The sequence below is a fragment of the Pezoporus wallicus genome, unplaced genomic scaffold, assembly GCF_028554395.1.
Source record: "Pezoporus wallicus isolate ANWC-B61680 ecotype Strahan unplaced genomic scaffold, APGP_CSIRO_Pwel_v1 contig_12129, whole genome shotgun sequence".
Classification (NCBI taxonomy): domain Eukaryota; kingdom Metazoa; phylum Chordata; class Aves; order Psittaciformes; family Psittacidae; genus Pezoporus; species Pezoporus wallicus.
Window position 1 is genome coordinate 483560 of NW_026642642.1, and position 12658 is coordinate 496217.

Sequence of the window (12658 nt, forward strand, 5' to 3'; positions counted from 1 at the left end):
GTATGGTGGAGATGGTGTTCCAGAGTTACCACTTGGCAGGGAGAGGAGGGACGGTCTTGAACGTGCTCCTCACATCTGGCAGCTTCTCACAGATCCATGGCCATTTTCTTGAGCAGTAGAATCTTTCCATCTTACCATAGGATATTCCTGGACAGGTCCAACTTCTGTTGCAAGAAGGGAGGGCACACGTGAGAGGTGCCATCACCATGCTCTCAGCCTGCTGCCACCATGCTGTACCCCACACAGCTGCAGCCTCAGGGTCCCTTAGCCTGGCCAGGAGGATCCGGCCACTGCCCTCGTTCAAGCATCAGTCACATGTCAAGGACAGACGCCAGGGCAGTGCCCACCGCATTTCCCCGTGGCTGGTGAAGCTGCGAGAGATGCAGGTGGCCGAGATGGAACAACTTACTCTTTATATTGCCATCCATACGTGTCCTCACGTGAATCGAGATGACTTTTGTATCTCTCCCCGACCCAGTACACGGCGCCATTCCCCTGCTCAAAGAGTTGGGGGGAGAGAAGCTGTTGACCGGCTGCCCTTGCCCAGAGCCCACTGGGTGCCCGAGAGTCCCAGGTCTGGTGGTGGCCCCCAGCACCTCCGCAGCGCTGCTGCTGCTGGATCTGCCCGCCCCAGCATTGCCCCCAGCCCTGGGGTGCTGCAGCCCCTCGGCTCTGTACCGGCGTTGTCCACGCTGGCCAGTCGCCTTGGACCAGCAGCTGAGCAGACATCCTTTGGCAGTACTGACGGCTGTCCCTCCACGTCTTGCTCTCCACGGAGATGAAGAGGCACTTGCCCCTGTAGAGCACCCAGCCCGAGGGGCAGCACTCTGGGGACAGGGGCACGGCTCAGGCGCTCGCCGTCACAAGGATGCTCGGGGGGCCCGTCCTGGCCGGGATCAGCCCCTCGTCTCCCCGGCAGCATCCCTGCCCGTCCCGCAGCCCAGCACGGCCCTACCTGTGTTCAGGCAGGCGCGCAGGCTGGCCACGGTGCTCTGGCTGCTGTTGAGCTCTCCCTGCAGGCGCTGCACATCCCTGTGCAGCTCGGCCAGCTCCTGCCTGGCGCGCCCCAGCTCCGCGTCCCGCAGCTCCAGCTCCGCTCGGCTCCTGTTGCCGTCCCACCACGCACGCCCCAGCTCCGCTCTGGCCCTCACCAGCTCCAGCCGCGTCTGCTCCAGGCGCTGCTCCCGGGCGCTCAGCTCCTGCTCCAGGCGGCCCTGCTCGGCCGCGTGCTCCCGGGAGGCGTCCCGCAGGCTGCGGGTGACCTGCCAGTCTGGGCACAGGCACAGGGATGGGCATGGCGCTGGCACAGCCCGGGCACGGGCAGCAGCGACCGACCCGTGCGCCCACGGCCATGGCGAGGGACATGGGATGAGAGTGTCGGGATGTGGGCAGAGACTGTCCTGGGGTGCCAGCGGGAAGGGAAGGGAAGGGAAGGGAAGGGAAGGGAAGGGAAGGGAAGGGAAGGGAAGGGAAGGGAAGGGAAGGGAAGGGAAGGGAAGGGAAGGGAAGGGAAGGGAAGGGAAGGGAAGGGAAGGGAAGGGAAGGGAAGGGAAGGGAAGGGAAGGGAAGGGAAGGGAAGGGAAGGGAAGGGAAGGGAAGGGAAGGGAATGGTCTGTGGTGGTTAAGTGGAAGGGAGGCAATGGGTGCCGGTGGGAGCCAATGGGAAGGCGTTTGGAGGCAATGGGAGGTAAAAGGAAGGCAATGGGAGGCACTGAGCAGGTAAGCAATGAGAAGGCAGTGTGAATGTATTTGGAAGCAATATTAAGGAAGCTGAAAGCAGTGGGAGACATTGAAGGCAGTGGAAAGGTAGTGGAAAGGTAGTGGGAAGTAATGGTGAGGCAGTGGGAGGCAATGAGAAGGCAGTGGGCGGCAACGGGAAAGGAGTGGGAAGCAATGGGAGGCAATAGGAAAGCAGTGGAAGCAGTCTGAGCCAGTGGGAAGCAGTGAGGGTGATGAGGTGCTGGGAACAGGCTGCCCAAGGAAGTTGTGAACGCTCCATCCCTGGCGGTGTACAAGGCCAGGTTGAACAGAGCCTTGGGTGACATGGTTTAGTGTGAGGTGTCCCTGCCCATAGCAGGGGGGGTGGAACTGGATGAGCTTTAAAGTCCTTTCCTGACCCAAACCATTCTATGATGCTGTGACTCTATGATAGGCAGTAAGAAGCAGTGGTAGGCACAGGAAAAGCAATGCAGGCAGACAAGGGAGCTCAGGCTGGCCAAGCCGAAAGCAATGCCAGCCTCAGATCATCAGTCCCCAGCACCCCTTGGACCCAACAACCCCAGCATCCCAGACCTAGCCCAGCCTCACGGCAGGTCCCCAGGACCTGGGTAGTTCCCAGACACTCACAGCAAGTCCCCAGCGAGTGGATAGCACCCACTCCGGGTGCTACCCTTCATCTCCCCCCACCCCACAGCCCTCACCCAGACTCACAGCAGGTCCCCAGGGCCACGGTGCCCACCACCAGCAGCACCAGCAGCACCAGCAGGCTGGTGGCCAGCGGCCCCATGGGGACACGCCAGCGCCGGGGCCATCGCCCTGCAAGAGGTGACATGAGATGAGCTGAGCTGTGAGCACAGCATCACCCATGGTCCCACTGCCAGCCCCCACTGCCCACCCTGCGCCTCAGCATCCTCGTGTCGGTGGCCGGGCTCTGACCTGGGCTCTGCTCTGCAGGCACCGTCCCCAGCAGCACGTTCTCGTAGGGGCTGTCGTCCTCATCGGGGGCTGCGGGGCAGGAGGGCACGGCCAGCGGCGGGGATGCTGCGAACTTCAGGTCGGCGTAGACCACGCTCTGGGCCATGCTTGCAGGCGCCCCAGGCAGCAGCAGAGTGAGGGCTCGCTGCTGCCTTGCCCTGGCCAAACCCCCGTGGGGTGGAGACACCTCTTGATCAGAAAAGCAGAAGCGTTTTTATTTGCAAATGTTTTTTTTTCCTGAGGCTGCTCTTGCTGTGCAGTGCGTGGGGCTGAACCAGCTCCTCCCAGGCAGCGCACTCTGTCCCCATGTCCCCACAGGCTGTGAGGAGCCCCAGGAGCCGGTGTCTGCTGGGCACTCCAGGGCCGCGCGGCCCCATGCAGCACCTTCCCATCTCCCGCTTGGAGGCATTCTGCAGTGACTGTGGAGTTCTGCCCTCAACATTTCTCAGGACAGATTCCCAGGGATGTCCATGCTGGAGCTGCATGCTGCTGGCACAACCCATGTGGTCTATATCAAAACCGTAATAGCCCCCAGGGCCAAGCCCCTCCAAACCAAGACCCTGTAGACCTTTTAGACTCTCACTCATCACCCAGCCTCAAGGCAAAGTGAGGGCATTTGCTGTGACCTCCTCAGACGATGTGAACCAGCGGACAAGCTCCTGCCCAGCCCTCCATGTGACCAGGGATGCTTACCGAAGCAGAATAAACCCTGGACAGCCACCACCACAACCAAAAGCCCGGAGCTTTGCAGGGATCTGCTCCAGCCTGCACAGGAGCTTTTCCAGGCTGCCCCCAGGACATGAGGGTGCTCAGATCGATGCCACTTCTTCCAGTGCTGTTTCCCACCCAGCAGCAATGCGATTGGGTCTGGGCACCAGAGGATGCACCTCCATCCCACCGCCCTCATCCCCCAAAACCAGCCACAGCATTCAAGTGCCAGGATTTATTGGCAAATTGCAGAGATCCAGCGGGGTGAAGCGTCTGAATGAGGAAGCAGCAGCACCAAAGGATGCCTGTGCATTGGGATGGGACAGTCCCTGGAGGTCCCCACGGTCATCAGGGGCCAATGCAGGTGTAGGTGGTGTTTCCCCAGAGGAGGGTGGGTGGCGAGGACCGGACCCACTGCAGGGTGGATGCGCGCTGCTCACAAACCCAGCCCAGGGCTTCCCCACACAGACCACCTGACAGCCCCAGCCCTGACACCCTGCCGCAGGCCAGGAAGGAGCTGGTGGAGCGATGGATTGGGAAGAGCCTGCAGGGAGAGAGAGGGCAGAGATGGGATGGACAGGAAGGACTGGGGTTCTATCATCAGCAGCTCCTCAGGACAGTGATCAGGGATACTATGGGGGCAAAGCTCACCCTCTCCAGGGAGCACTGTGCCCTGACACCCTCTGCTTAATTAAGACACATGCTCTGATCCTCCCGACCCTACCCATGCCTGTTTGACATGCAGCTCCCATCCCCATCATGCACACAGCACCCCCAGGTCCTTCCTGGCAGGACTCAGCACCAGCTGCACTAAGAAAAGCCTGAGAACCTGGTTTGAGGGAGCCATCCCAGCTCCTCACCCAGGTGGGATGTGGGCACCATCCCTTCCCAGTGCAGCCCTCAGAAGACAAGAGACAGCCAAAATGTGGAGCACATCTGTGAGAGACTGATCTGAAATCAGACTCCACTGCCCACTGTATCAAAGACTGGTCTGAGAAACTGAGCTGGAAATTCACCTATCTCCTGTCTCAGAGATGAGTGGGAGGAGTTGAGATAAGACTCCAATATCCATTGCCTGGGAGAAGGGTGTGAGAAGCTGAACTGGAACTCGACCACCCATTGCCTGAGGGATAAGTGGGAAAGAGCTAAGACTCTTCCATCCATTACTTTGAGGACTGGTGTGAGCTACTATCCCAAGGATCGCTGCAGACACATGTGTGTCAAAGAGCTGGCTGCAAGACCAGGGAAACTGGTCCACCAGGAATATGTAATATGTGACATGAACAGAGGTACTCCCCCCAACTCCTGACAAAGGGGAAAAGGTAACCACCAAGAGACACATCACCAGGAGCCACATCAGCAGCGAGCCATTACCATGAGGATAGCTCCAGAAGGACACCTCCGTGAGTACACTGTCCATCGATGAGTACTATGGATCCTGAGGGGCACCCTCCATGAGACATCGCCATGAGACACACTCCATGGGGTACTTTCAAGGGGTCTCAAGAAGGATGCCTCCACAAGGACACCCAGCTCCAATGGACTCTTGGGGAACACTCTGCTCCGATATCGACTACAAACCCTGAAGAACTTCCACCACCAATGATGATGTCAACGGATCCCTGGGACACCACTGGATCCATGGTGGCGACTCTCTCTCTTCCTCTCTCTCTCTGCACCCCGACTCCTTCCTTCATTTTCTACTTTTTTTCCCCAATCTGTTCTATCATTACCCCCTTTATTACAACAATTTCCCTTTTTTATAACTCTCTTTTTGAAATTTGTAATAAACAAAGTGTCCAGTTATGGTACTTGACCTCATTTGTGTCTTAATTTCAATCTTGGGATCATGACATGAAACATGGTCTGGCACTGGGTTTTTTCTCCAACTGGACCCTGGAAACATCCTCACATGCAAGTGGGCTGCCTGTCTCCCCATCACCTCCCTCAGCATCCCTGGCTAGGGACAAGCAGGGAGCCTCACCCCTTCAGTGCAGTGCCATCCAGCCACTTCCAGTCAGACCTGGAGCCATCCCGCTTCAGCCCCACGTGGAAGACCTCTGTGTTGGCTGTGCGCATCAGGAAAGCCTAGCACAAGAGAGGACCTGCATGAGCTACCTGGGGGGAAAACCCAGGCCCCTCCCAGTGATGGGGGTTGCAGAGTAAAGACACAGCACCTCCAGCTCTCTATCTGGAGGCTTAGCTAGGCTTTGGGCATGAGGGTCAGAGCCAGGGAGCTGAGATGGGTACGCTCACCAGGGTGGTGTTGGCTCGGATGGTGACCAGCTGTGCCCCTCTGGAGCAGCAGTCCTCTCTGCTCTGCTCCCAGCTCTTCTTGGTGAAGGAGAAGTAGTAGCACTGCCCCGCATCCCAGAGCCAGCCAGCTGGGCAGAACTGGCATCGCCCTGCACACCAGAAACACAGCTTGCAGCCCAAGGCACAGGACAGTGACAAGGGGCAGCCAGAGTATCAACCAACCCAATGTACTTCTATGGATACCCCTTGGAGAGGACCCTCTGCTTGCCCATGCTCTGGAGCCCAGCTCCTGCATCCAGTGCAACAGGCTGGTTACATGAAGGTGATAGTATCGGGCAGATGGGTTAGCGAAGGGAGCTCCAGGTTTGGGGTGGTGATATAAACATCATTTGCAAAGCACAGGGAAAGCAGTCAAGATTTCAGCTTCACCAGAGACTGGTTGAAAGACAGCCCCCAGTGCCATCCAGCACATGGAAAACATGATCTTGGTGCTGGTGGAGTGCCCGGGCAATGCAGAGCCATGCTGGGGCCATCTCTTCCAAAGGATCCCAGCAGGGCAGCCTGTTAGCAGCACCATGGTATGAGCCAGGGGACAGGCAGTAAGGGTGAAGGAAGACTGGTGGGAGGCACATTCTGGAGCAGGGACAGGTCCTGACTACTGAAAAGAACACCCAAGCCCCCTCCAAACCCTCTCCAAGCCTCACACAGGAGCCCACCAGGTTTTCCTACCTCGCTGCATCTGTCGCCCATAGCTGGGGCTCTCCTCCCCGCTCCAGGCACCACAGGTGCAGCTCGCCTGTTGTCCTAAATCTACAGAAGAAGAATAAAAGAGTGCCACTGCCAACCCTGTGCTCCTGTTCCCAGCAGCACCAAGTGGCCTCTCCCATGGGACAACCCCCTTTAGGTGACCTGCCAGCCAAGCTCGACAATCTCCTTGTGGGTTTTGCTGTGCCTGGGAGCCCATCACAGAACAGGCTTTCGGGGAAAGTGCTTCTTTCGGTTTCAGTGTCACCACTCTCCCTCCTGTCTTCATGTCACTGCCATGTGATGGAGCAGGATGTCCTGACACAGTCCCCAAGCCCACGCCGTTCCACCGCCTTCCTCTCCCAGCCAGGCAGGCACAGTCTTGCTTCACCAACTTTCCTGCTTGCCCCAGAACCTGCAACACCCTCAGCCCCAAGCAGGAGGATGCTTGGGACATGAGCTCTGTCTGTTGGTACATGGTCCCCATGGTGCCAACCCCACCACCCCGACCAGAGAGCTCCAGGCACAAGCAGGTACTCACAGTGGAAGCTCAAGCTGATGAGGATGATTTGTGCCAGCAGGAGCAGCAGGGAGAGGACAGCCAGGCTGAGGGCAGCCCAGCACCAGGGCAGCCGCACGGTCTGCTGGGGAGCTGAAAAACAGAGTTAACCTCGACTCTGGGGGCTTTGTTGGAGCGGTGGGGACACCTCCAGCCAGGAGATGTCTGTGAACCCTGGTCAGGGTCTCAGGAAGCAGTTGGGGAACCCAGGAAAACTGAGGGAGAGCCCGTTTGCAGCACCTTGATCCTATTAGTGTCTTGCTGCAGACAGTGCTTGGCATGAGGCAGGTAGAGCAGAGTGGGGTGCAGTGGGCACCCCCTGACCTTGAGTTCCTCCTGTCCCCTGCCCCATGAGCAAGCAGAGTGCAACAGTGCTGGAGAAGAGCTGTCTGGGAGAGGGTTCCCAGAAGAGGGGGTCAGGGGAATGGTCCCAGAGAAGGCAAGGGGCTGCAGAAGGGCAGGGGACCCTCCATGGTGCCAGGGACTGGGAGCAGCTCACCATTACCTGGGGTGGGAGGCAAGCGCAGATCAGCGTACGTGACCCCCTCGTCCATCCCTCCCTCAGTCTCTTGCTCTGCACCCACAGGCGAAGAAGCAACCCCTTCCCAGCCGCTTTTGGCAGCTGGCTGTGACGTGAAATGGAAAGTGTCACTTCCTGGTGGGGTCCCCAGGGGCACCACCTGGGACAGAACCCTGGGGGGGTCACAGTGATGACAGTGACCGACTGGGGGAAGGGGAAGCCCCACGAGGCTGGCACCCAGACATTCCCTGCATGAGGGAACCCTGCACCCACACTGTGGGGCAGGGAGCTGAGGGGATGGCTGCTAGCTCAGACATGGGACTGTAGAATAGAATCAGAGTCATTTGGGTTGGAAGGGACCTTCAAAGCTCACCTAGTCCAACCCCCTGCAATGAGCAGGGACATCTTCAATTAGATCAGGTTGTCCAGAACCATCCAAGCTGGCCTCGAATGCCTCCAGGGATGGGGCATCCACCACCCCTCTGGGCAACCTGTGCCAGTGTTTTACACCGTCTTTGCAAAGGATTCCTTCCTCACATCCAGCCTGAATCTGCCCTCTTCCAGTTCAAAACCATCACCCCCAGTCCTATTGCAACAGGCCATGTGAGAAAGTTTCTCCCCATCCTCCTTATAGGGCCACTTCTAAGAACTGAAAGGTCACAGCATGGTTTCGGGTTAGAAGGGGCCTTTAAAGGTCAGCTAGATTCTTGTGCTCCCCACCACAATGTTGGGACAGCCACAGCCCCCCAGTGCTCAGCCTATCTGCCCCGCGGGGCTGTGCATCCTTGGGGAGCAGGGCTCTTTCTGCATCCCACGCTCCGCACTCCGAAAGTAGCAAGGCCGCGGGGTGTTTGCTCTCACACATGGTTCCTGCTGCCTTGTTTGCAGCCCAGCCCTGGAAAGCGGGACACTGGGGTTCTCCACCCCATCCCAGAGCCTTGAGTGCTGCCGTGATGGCCATGGGGGGGAGGGCAGGGTCCCCCAGCCGCGGGAGAGTCCCACCCGGGGGACAGCACCGCTGCAGCCGGGCAGGCTCGGACCACGGCCCCTGCGCCCAGCCGGACGGCGATGCGCTGGATAGCGCGGCCGGGACTACGTTTCCCAGCGGCTCCTCCCGGCGCTGCACATGCTCCGTGCGGCCTCCCGGCAGCTCCCGGTGCGGCGCCCGGTGCAGCGCAGGGACGCTCGGAGCGGCTCTGGTGCTGCTTCGGGTGCAGCTCCCGGTGCAGCCCCCGGGAAGGTTCCCGGTGCGGCTCCCGGTGCTGCTCCCGTTGCTGCTCCCGGTGCTGTTCCCGTTGCTGCTCCCGGTGCTGCTCCCGGTGCGGCTCCCGGTGCGGCTCCCGGTGCAGATCTCTCTGCGGGTCCCGGTGCGCTGCGGGCGCAGCAGACCCTCGGGGGTGCCGCGCCGCCGGGCCGGAGCCGAGCTTCCCCCGCCCTGGCAGCATGCCCCGCGGGCGAGCCTGGACGCAAGCGGAGGTCAGCAGCCTGCTGGCGCTGGTGGGGGGCTCGGGGGAGGCCGCCCTGCTCATGGCTTCCACGTCGCGACCCAACGAGGCGCTGTGGAGGGAGATATCCCAAGGGCTGGCAGCGGCCGGGTACTCGCGCAGCGTCGCCCAGTGCCGCTCCAAGTGGAAGGCGCTGAAGCAGGCTTTCCACTCGGAGCGGGAGACGCGCCAGAGGGCAGGACACCACTCAGACCGCCTGCCTCCGCACTACCGAGCCATGAAGAGCATATGGAAGGCGGCCGGGCGGCCCGTGTTCGGGGAGCGCAGGATGCCAGGTGAGTGCCGGGATGGGTAAATGGGTTTGGCAGGGTGGCTGAATGTGGGATACAGGGTTAGCACTGGTACTGCACGGCCACCCGGGGTCTGCTGACGGTCTCTTCCTCTTCCTCTAGACATGGCGAAGCTGCCCTCTGGGAAGCGCAGGTCAGCCCATGCTGCCTGCTCTTTATCCTCACCAGAGCCACCAGGTACCTGTGGGCTCAGGCAGCCGGCGTGGGGCTTGTCCTGGCTGTGGGGTGTCAGGCACCCCTTGTGTCCTGGTTGTTGAAGCTCTTTTCTGCACCCACTCGCCCTCCTGCAGAGCACAACGTTGACGGGGACACCCCGGGAACGTTGATGTCCCCACTGCTGCGGTGTGTAAAGGACGAGCCAGAGACCCGTAAGTACCGGTCTGCCCCGCTGCACCGGGCTGCACGGCCACGGCTCCAGCCCAAGCCCATGTCAGCATGGTGGGAATGGAGGGCTTGAAGGGCTTAGAGGACTGGGGGTCCCATCACGAGTCCCTCAGCAGGGGTGTTGGGACTTCTCTGTCCAGGGGCTTTGGCTCCAAACCAGTCCCAGAGCATGATGGGTTGGCTGGGACAGGACAGAAGGGGTTCCCCAGCTCTGACCCAGTCTGAGGGCTGCCTCATGGCTTTAGGTCTCTAAAGGATGAGGCCAGGGGGCTCTGGCAGCTGTATAGCACTGCAGGGCATGACACCCCTTCCTCCAGCAGGTCCTGGCTTCCTGCTTCCCTGGTAACACCATAGATCTTCAGATGAGTTAGGGCTGGGTGTGAGGGCCAGAGGTGCTGCAGCTCCCCTGCCCTGCAGCCCACCCAGGGGCAGATCCTGCATCCCTCTCACTGCACATCACAGGGGTTTGGCACAGAGGTGATACAGATTATGTCCCTGGATCTGATTTGTGAGGGCGCCCCAGCCAGCATCCCACACTGGGTAATCGCCTTCTGTCTCCCTAAATTCCCCCTGCAGTTTCAAGTGGATGTGGGATTCTTCTTCACTTCCAGCCCTAGTCTGTTCTGTAGCGTTGCTGCGTGCTGCTATGCCGCTGCTGCCTTCCAGCCCAGAGGTGGCTGCATTGCAGTGGTGGGTGAGTGACTCCTGCTTTTGTATCTAGCTTGTGAAATGCTTTGGGGCCCTGCAGGGCACTGTGGAGCTGTGGCTAAGGCAATTCGGGCTGCGGGGATGACCGGACAGACCCTGGGCTGGTGGTGACCCCCCCCAGCAGGTTCCATCAGACGGCGCATCTCTCCTCTCTGCTCTCTCCCAGCAGTGGATGGGGACCGCGTCGCTGGAGGGCCACCCGCTTCCCACACCATGCCACGTAAGGCTTTCCTTGCCCTGCTCAGTGCAGTAAACCCCCTTGGCCCCGCAAGCAGGGTCTGATACAGTTCTCATTGCAGACGCCCGTCACTGTTTTCCTCCCCTTCCGTTCCTGGGTGAGTACCATGCCCTGGCCACCATGCTCAGGTGCCCTGGAGCAGGAGGTAGATGCAGCTCACAGTCTGTGTCTGCTCTCCTTTCAGGCTTTCACACTGCCCTGAAGCAGGAGGGAGTTGAGCAAAAGGCTGGTAAGTGTCTGTGCCTTCAAGCAAGTCTCCCTGCCCCATGGAGCGGCTGTGTCCTGCCCATGAGGACAGGGGGCAGGGGCTCCTGCGGGCACTCTGGTTACTTCCTCTGTGCCAAACCGCTGTGGCAGGTTTTCCTGCAGAGACATCCCTGGGGATGGCAAGAGGAAGCCGAGCGCTGCCAGCGGCCACCACAGCCCTGTGCTCCCCGGGTATGGCTGCTGTGAGTGGGCAGCCAGCAGCGGGTGAAGAGGCATCCAGCTCCAGCCTGCACGGTGGGTCCTCCCTGCAGCATCCCAACGGGGGGCTCCCGGAGCTGTGGGGAGGGTTTGCAGCCACTGAGCTTCTCCTCATCACAGGCTCCGGTGTGGCGGGCCTGCTCCAGAACGTGCAGCAGCTCCTGGTGCAGATCCTGCAGACATCCCGGCAACAGCAGGCGCTGCTGGAGAGCCTGGCCAGCGACACCGTCTCTCACCTCCACCTCCTCTCCCACAGCCTGGTGCAAGTGGGGGAGACCCTGCACCAGCTCCTGCTCCGGCCACAAACTCACCCAGGCACCCTTGGCCACTACATGCCCCATGTACCCCTATTCGAGGGCACCAGGGTGCCCTGCTCCCCTGGTGATGCCCACACCTCCCCAGATCACAAAGAGAAGCCTCAGGGGTTCCCTGACACAGGGTGCATCCCACCGTGAGCACCACCATCCGCGTACCCAGGGACAATAGTTCACTCACAGCCACAGATCTTTATAGCAGAGGCACCGGATGTTTTGGAAATTTATAGAAGAGAGACATTTTAATACAATTAAAAATAGGTTTTGTACCAGTGATGACAATCGACCAGTTCTTTCCCCCTCCTCGGGGGATGTTCCCCTTCTCACTTTCGAGATGAGCAGAAGGGAAACTTGGCTATTTACAGCCTCCGAGAAACTCCCAGGCCATGCACCATGAGGCAGAGGTACTTTCTTCACCCCTGCCCCACTGTCTGATGTCTTCCTGCTGCAGCTGGGCAGGACTCCAGCCTGAAGAACATGCTGCTGGGGCCGTGGAGGACAGGGGAGACTGCATACAGCACAGGCTGCATGGTGTACGCTAACCTTCTGCAAGGGAAGGGGCCATGATGGGCAATGCTGGGGAGGCAGTGGTGTTGCAGCTGTGGTCTCTTGGTCACCAGGTCCTTGGTGGGTCACATCCAGCGCATGAGCTGGTGCTGTCACAGCCGATACTGTGGAGTTGGCAGCATGTTGTTGTGTGCCCTGTCCTGCTCCCAGGACTCAGGACGTAGATCACTGTCAGCAGTAGTTGCAGACATGGCATGGCACGCTGTGCTTGGCAAAGTGGTCACTGGCTCTTGCACAGGGTGCCCACATCCTCTATGGAATGGGGTGGATGTACTGGCTGCCTGCAGAATCTCTTGGCAATGTCCTAGAAGAGAATGTAGCTGATGGCGCTGGTGTAGGGTGGATAGACATCAGCATGGCAGTCCTGTCACACCACATACCACTTGTTGAGGGGTGACCTGCCCCTTCTCCCAAAAGAGAGACCCCATGTAGAGGCTGGTCCACGCCACATCAAGCCCAGCCAGGAAGGTGGGCAAGGAGTCCCTGTTGTCGTATCTCCTGAGCATGTAGCAGGGCTGGCACTGCTCCGATGCTATGCATCACCTTCAGGGTGAGGTTGCAGATGTCCCCCAACTCCTGCCCTTCCCCACATGTGGCCAAGCCATGGAGAGAGGCCAGCGGCATGGCCAAGAGGGTTCACCAGTGAGGTGGCTGGGTGCTATGACACCAGTGAGGTGTCCTCTGTGCTCCTGAGCATGGAGCAGAA

The 12658-nt window shown here is 59.8% G+C and overlaps 3 protein-coding genes across 5 annotated transcripts; 1 reads left to right on the forward strand and 2 right to left on the reverse strand.

Annotated features, from left to right (window-relative positions):
• Window positions 1-405: 405 nt before the first annotated feature.
• On the reverse strand, window positions 406-2573 carry LOC130610988 (B-cell differentiation antigen CD72-like). The gene is made up of 4 exons (XM_057431234.1): window positions 2431-2573; window positions 956-1270; window positions 679-827; window positions 406-495 (listed from the first exon to the last, which is right to left on the reverse strand). The coding sequence occupies exons 1-4, from the start codon at window positions 2549-2551 to the stop codon at window positions 406-408; spliced, it is 675 nt and encodes a 224-aa protein (XP_057287217.1). The 5' UTR covers window positions 2552-2573.
• A 1164-nt stretch (window positions 2574-3737) lies between these two features.
• LOC130610983 (killer cell lectin-like receptor subfamily G member 1) lies at window positions 3738-7649 on the reverse strand. Of its 2 annotated transcripts, none has more exons than XM_057431229.1 (6): window positions 7461-7649; window positions 6944-7054; window positions 6388-6468; window positions 5659-5807; window positions 5387-5490; window positions 3738-3946 (listed from the first exon to the last, which is right to left on the reverse strand). In XM_057431229.1, exons 1-6 carry the CDS (start codon window positions 7513-7515, stop codon window positions 3751-3753), a joined length of 696 nt encoding a protein of 231 aa, XP_057287212.1. In that variant the 5' UTR covers window positions 7516-7649; the 3' UTR covers window positions 3738-3750. The 2 variants fall into 2 exon arrangements, with proteins under 2 accessions (XP_057287212.1, XP_057287213.1); XM_057431230.1 differs by having other exon boundaries at window positions 7467-7641.
• Window positions 7650-8825: 1176 nt separating this feature from the next.
• Window positions 8826-11661, forward strand: LOC130610981 (uncharacterized). 2 transcript variants are annotated; one of them, XM_057431226.1, is made up of 7 exons: window positions 8826-9261; window positions 9379-9453; window positions 9567-9644; window positions 10535-10588; window positions 10791-10835; window positions 10964-11107; window positions 11192-11661. In XM_057431226.1, the coding sequence occupies exons 1-7, from the start codon at window positions 8925-8927 to the stop codon at window positions 11524-11526; spliced, it is 1068 nt and encodes a 355-aa protein (XP_057287209.1). In that variant the 5' UTR covers window positions 8826-8924; the 3' UTR covers window positions 11527-11661. The 2 variants fall into 2 exon arrangements, with proteins under 2 accessions (XP_057287209.1, XP_057287210.1); XM_057431227.1 differs by having other exon boundaries at window positions 10538-10588.
• Window positions 11662-12658: the final 997 nt, after the last annotated feature.

Excerpts from the sequence above, each read along its gene's own strand:
- LOC130610981 (XM_057431226.1), top strand. The coding sequence starts at position 8,925 with ATGCCCCGCGGGCGAGCCTGGACGCAAGCGGAGGTCAGCAGCCTGCTG. Across the intron at positions 10,836-10,963 it reads GGGAGTTGAGCAAAAGGCTG|GTTTTCCTGCAGAGACATCC; the intron begins GTAAGTGTCTGT and ends CCGCTGTGGCAG. Across the intron at positions 11,108-11,191 it reads ATCCAGCTCCAGCCTGCACG|GCTCCGGTGTGGCGGGCCTG; the intron begins GTGGGTCCTCCC and ends TCCTCATCACAG.
- LOC130610983 (XM_057431229.1), bottom strand. The coding sequence starts at position 7,515 with ATGGACGAGGGGGTCACGTACGCTGATCTGCGCTTGCCTCCCACCCCA. Across the intron at positions 7,055-7,460 it reads GCCTCCCACCCCAGGTAATG|CTCCCCAGCAGACCGTGCGG; the intron begins GTGAGCTGCTCC and ends TCTGTTTTTCAG. Across the intron at positions 3,947-5,386 it reads GATGGCACTGCACTGAAGGG|GCTCTTCCCAATCCATCGCT; the intron begins GTGAGGCTCCCT and ends CTCTCCCTGCAG.
- LOC130610988 (XM_057431234.1), bottom strand. The coding sequence starts at position 2,551 with ATGTCACCTCTTGCAGGGCGATGGCCCCGGCGCTGGCGTGTCCCCATG. Across the intron at positions 1,271-2,430 it reads CGTGGCCCTGGGGACCTGCT|ACTGGCAGGTCACCCGCAGC; the intron begins GTGAGTCTGGGT and ends GCCTGTGCCCAG. Across the intron at positions 828-955 it reads GCGCGCCTGCCTGAACACAG|AGTGCTGCCCCTCGGGCTGG; the intron begins GTAGGGCCGTGC and ends CCCTGTCCCCAG.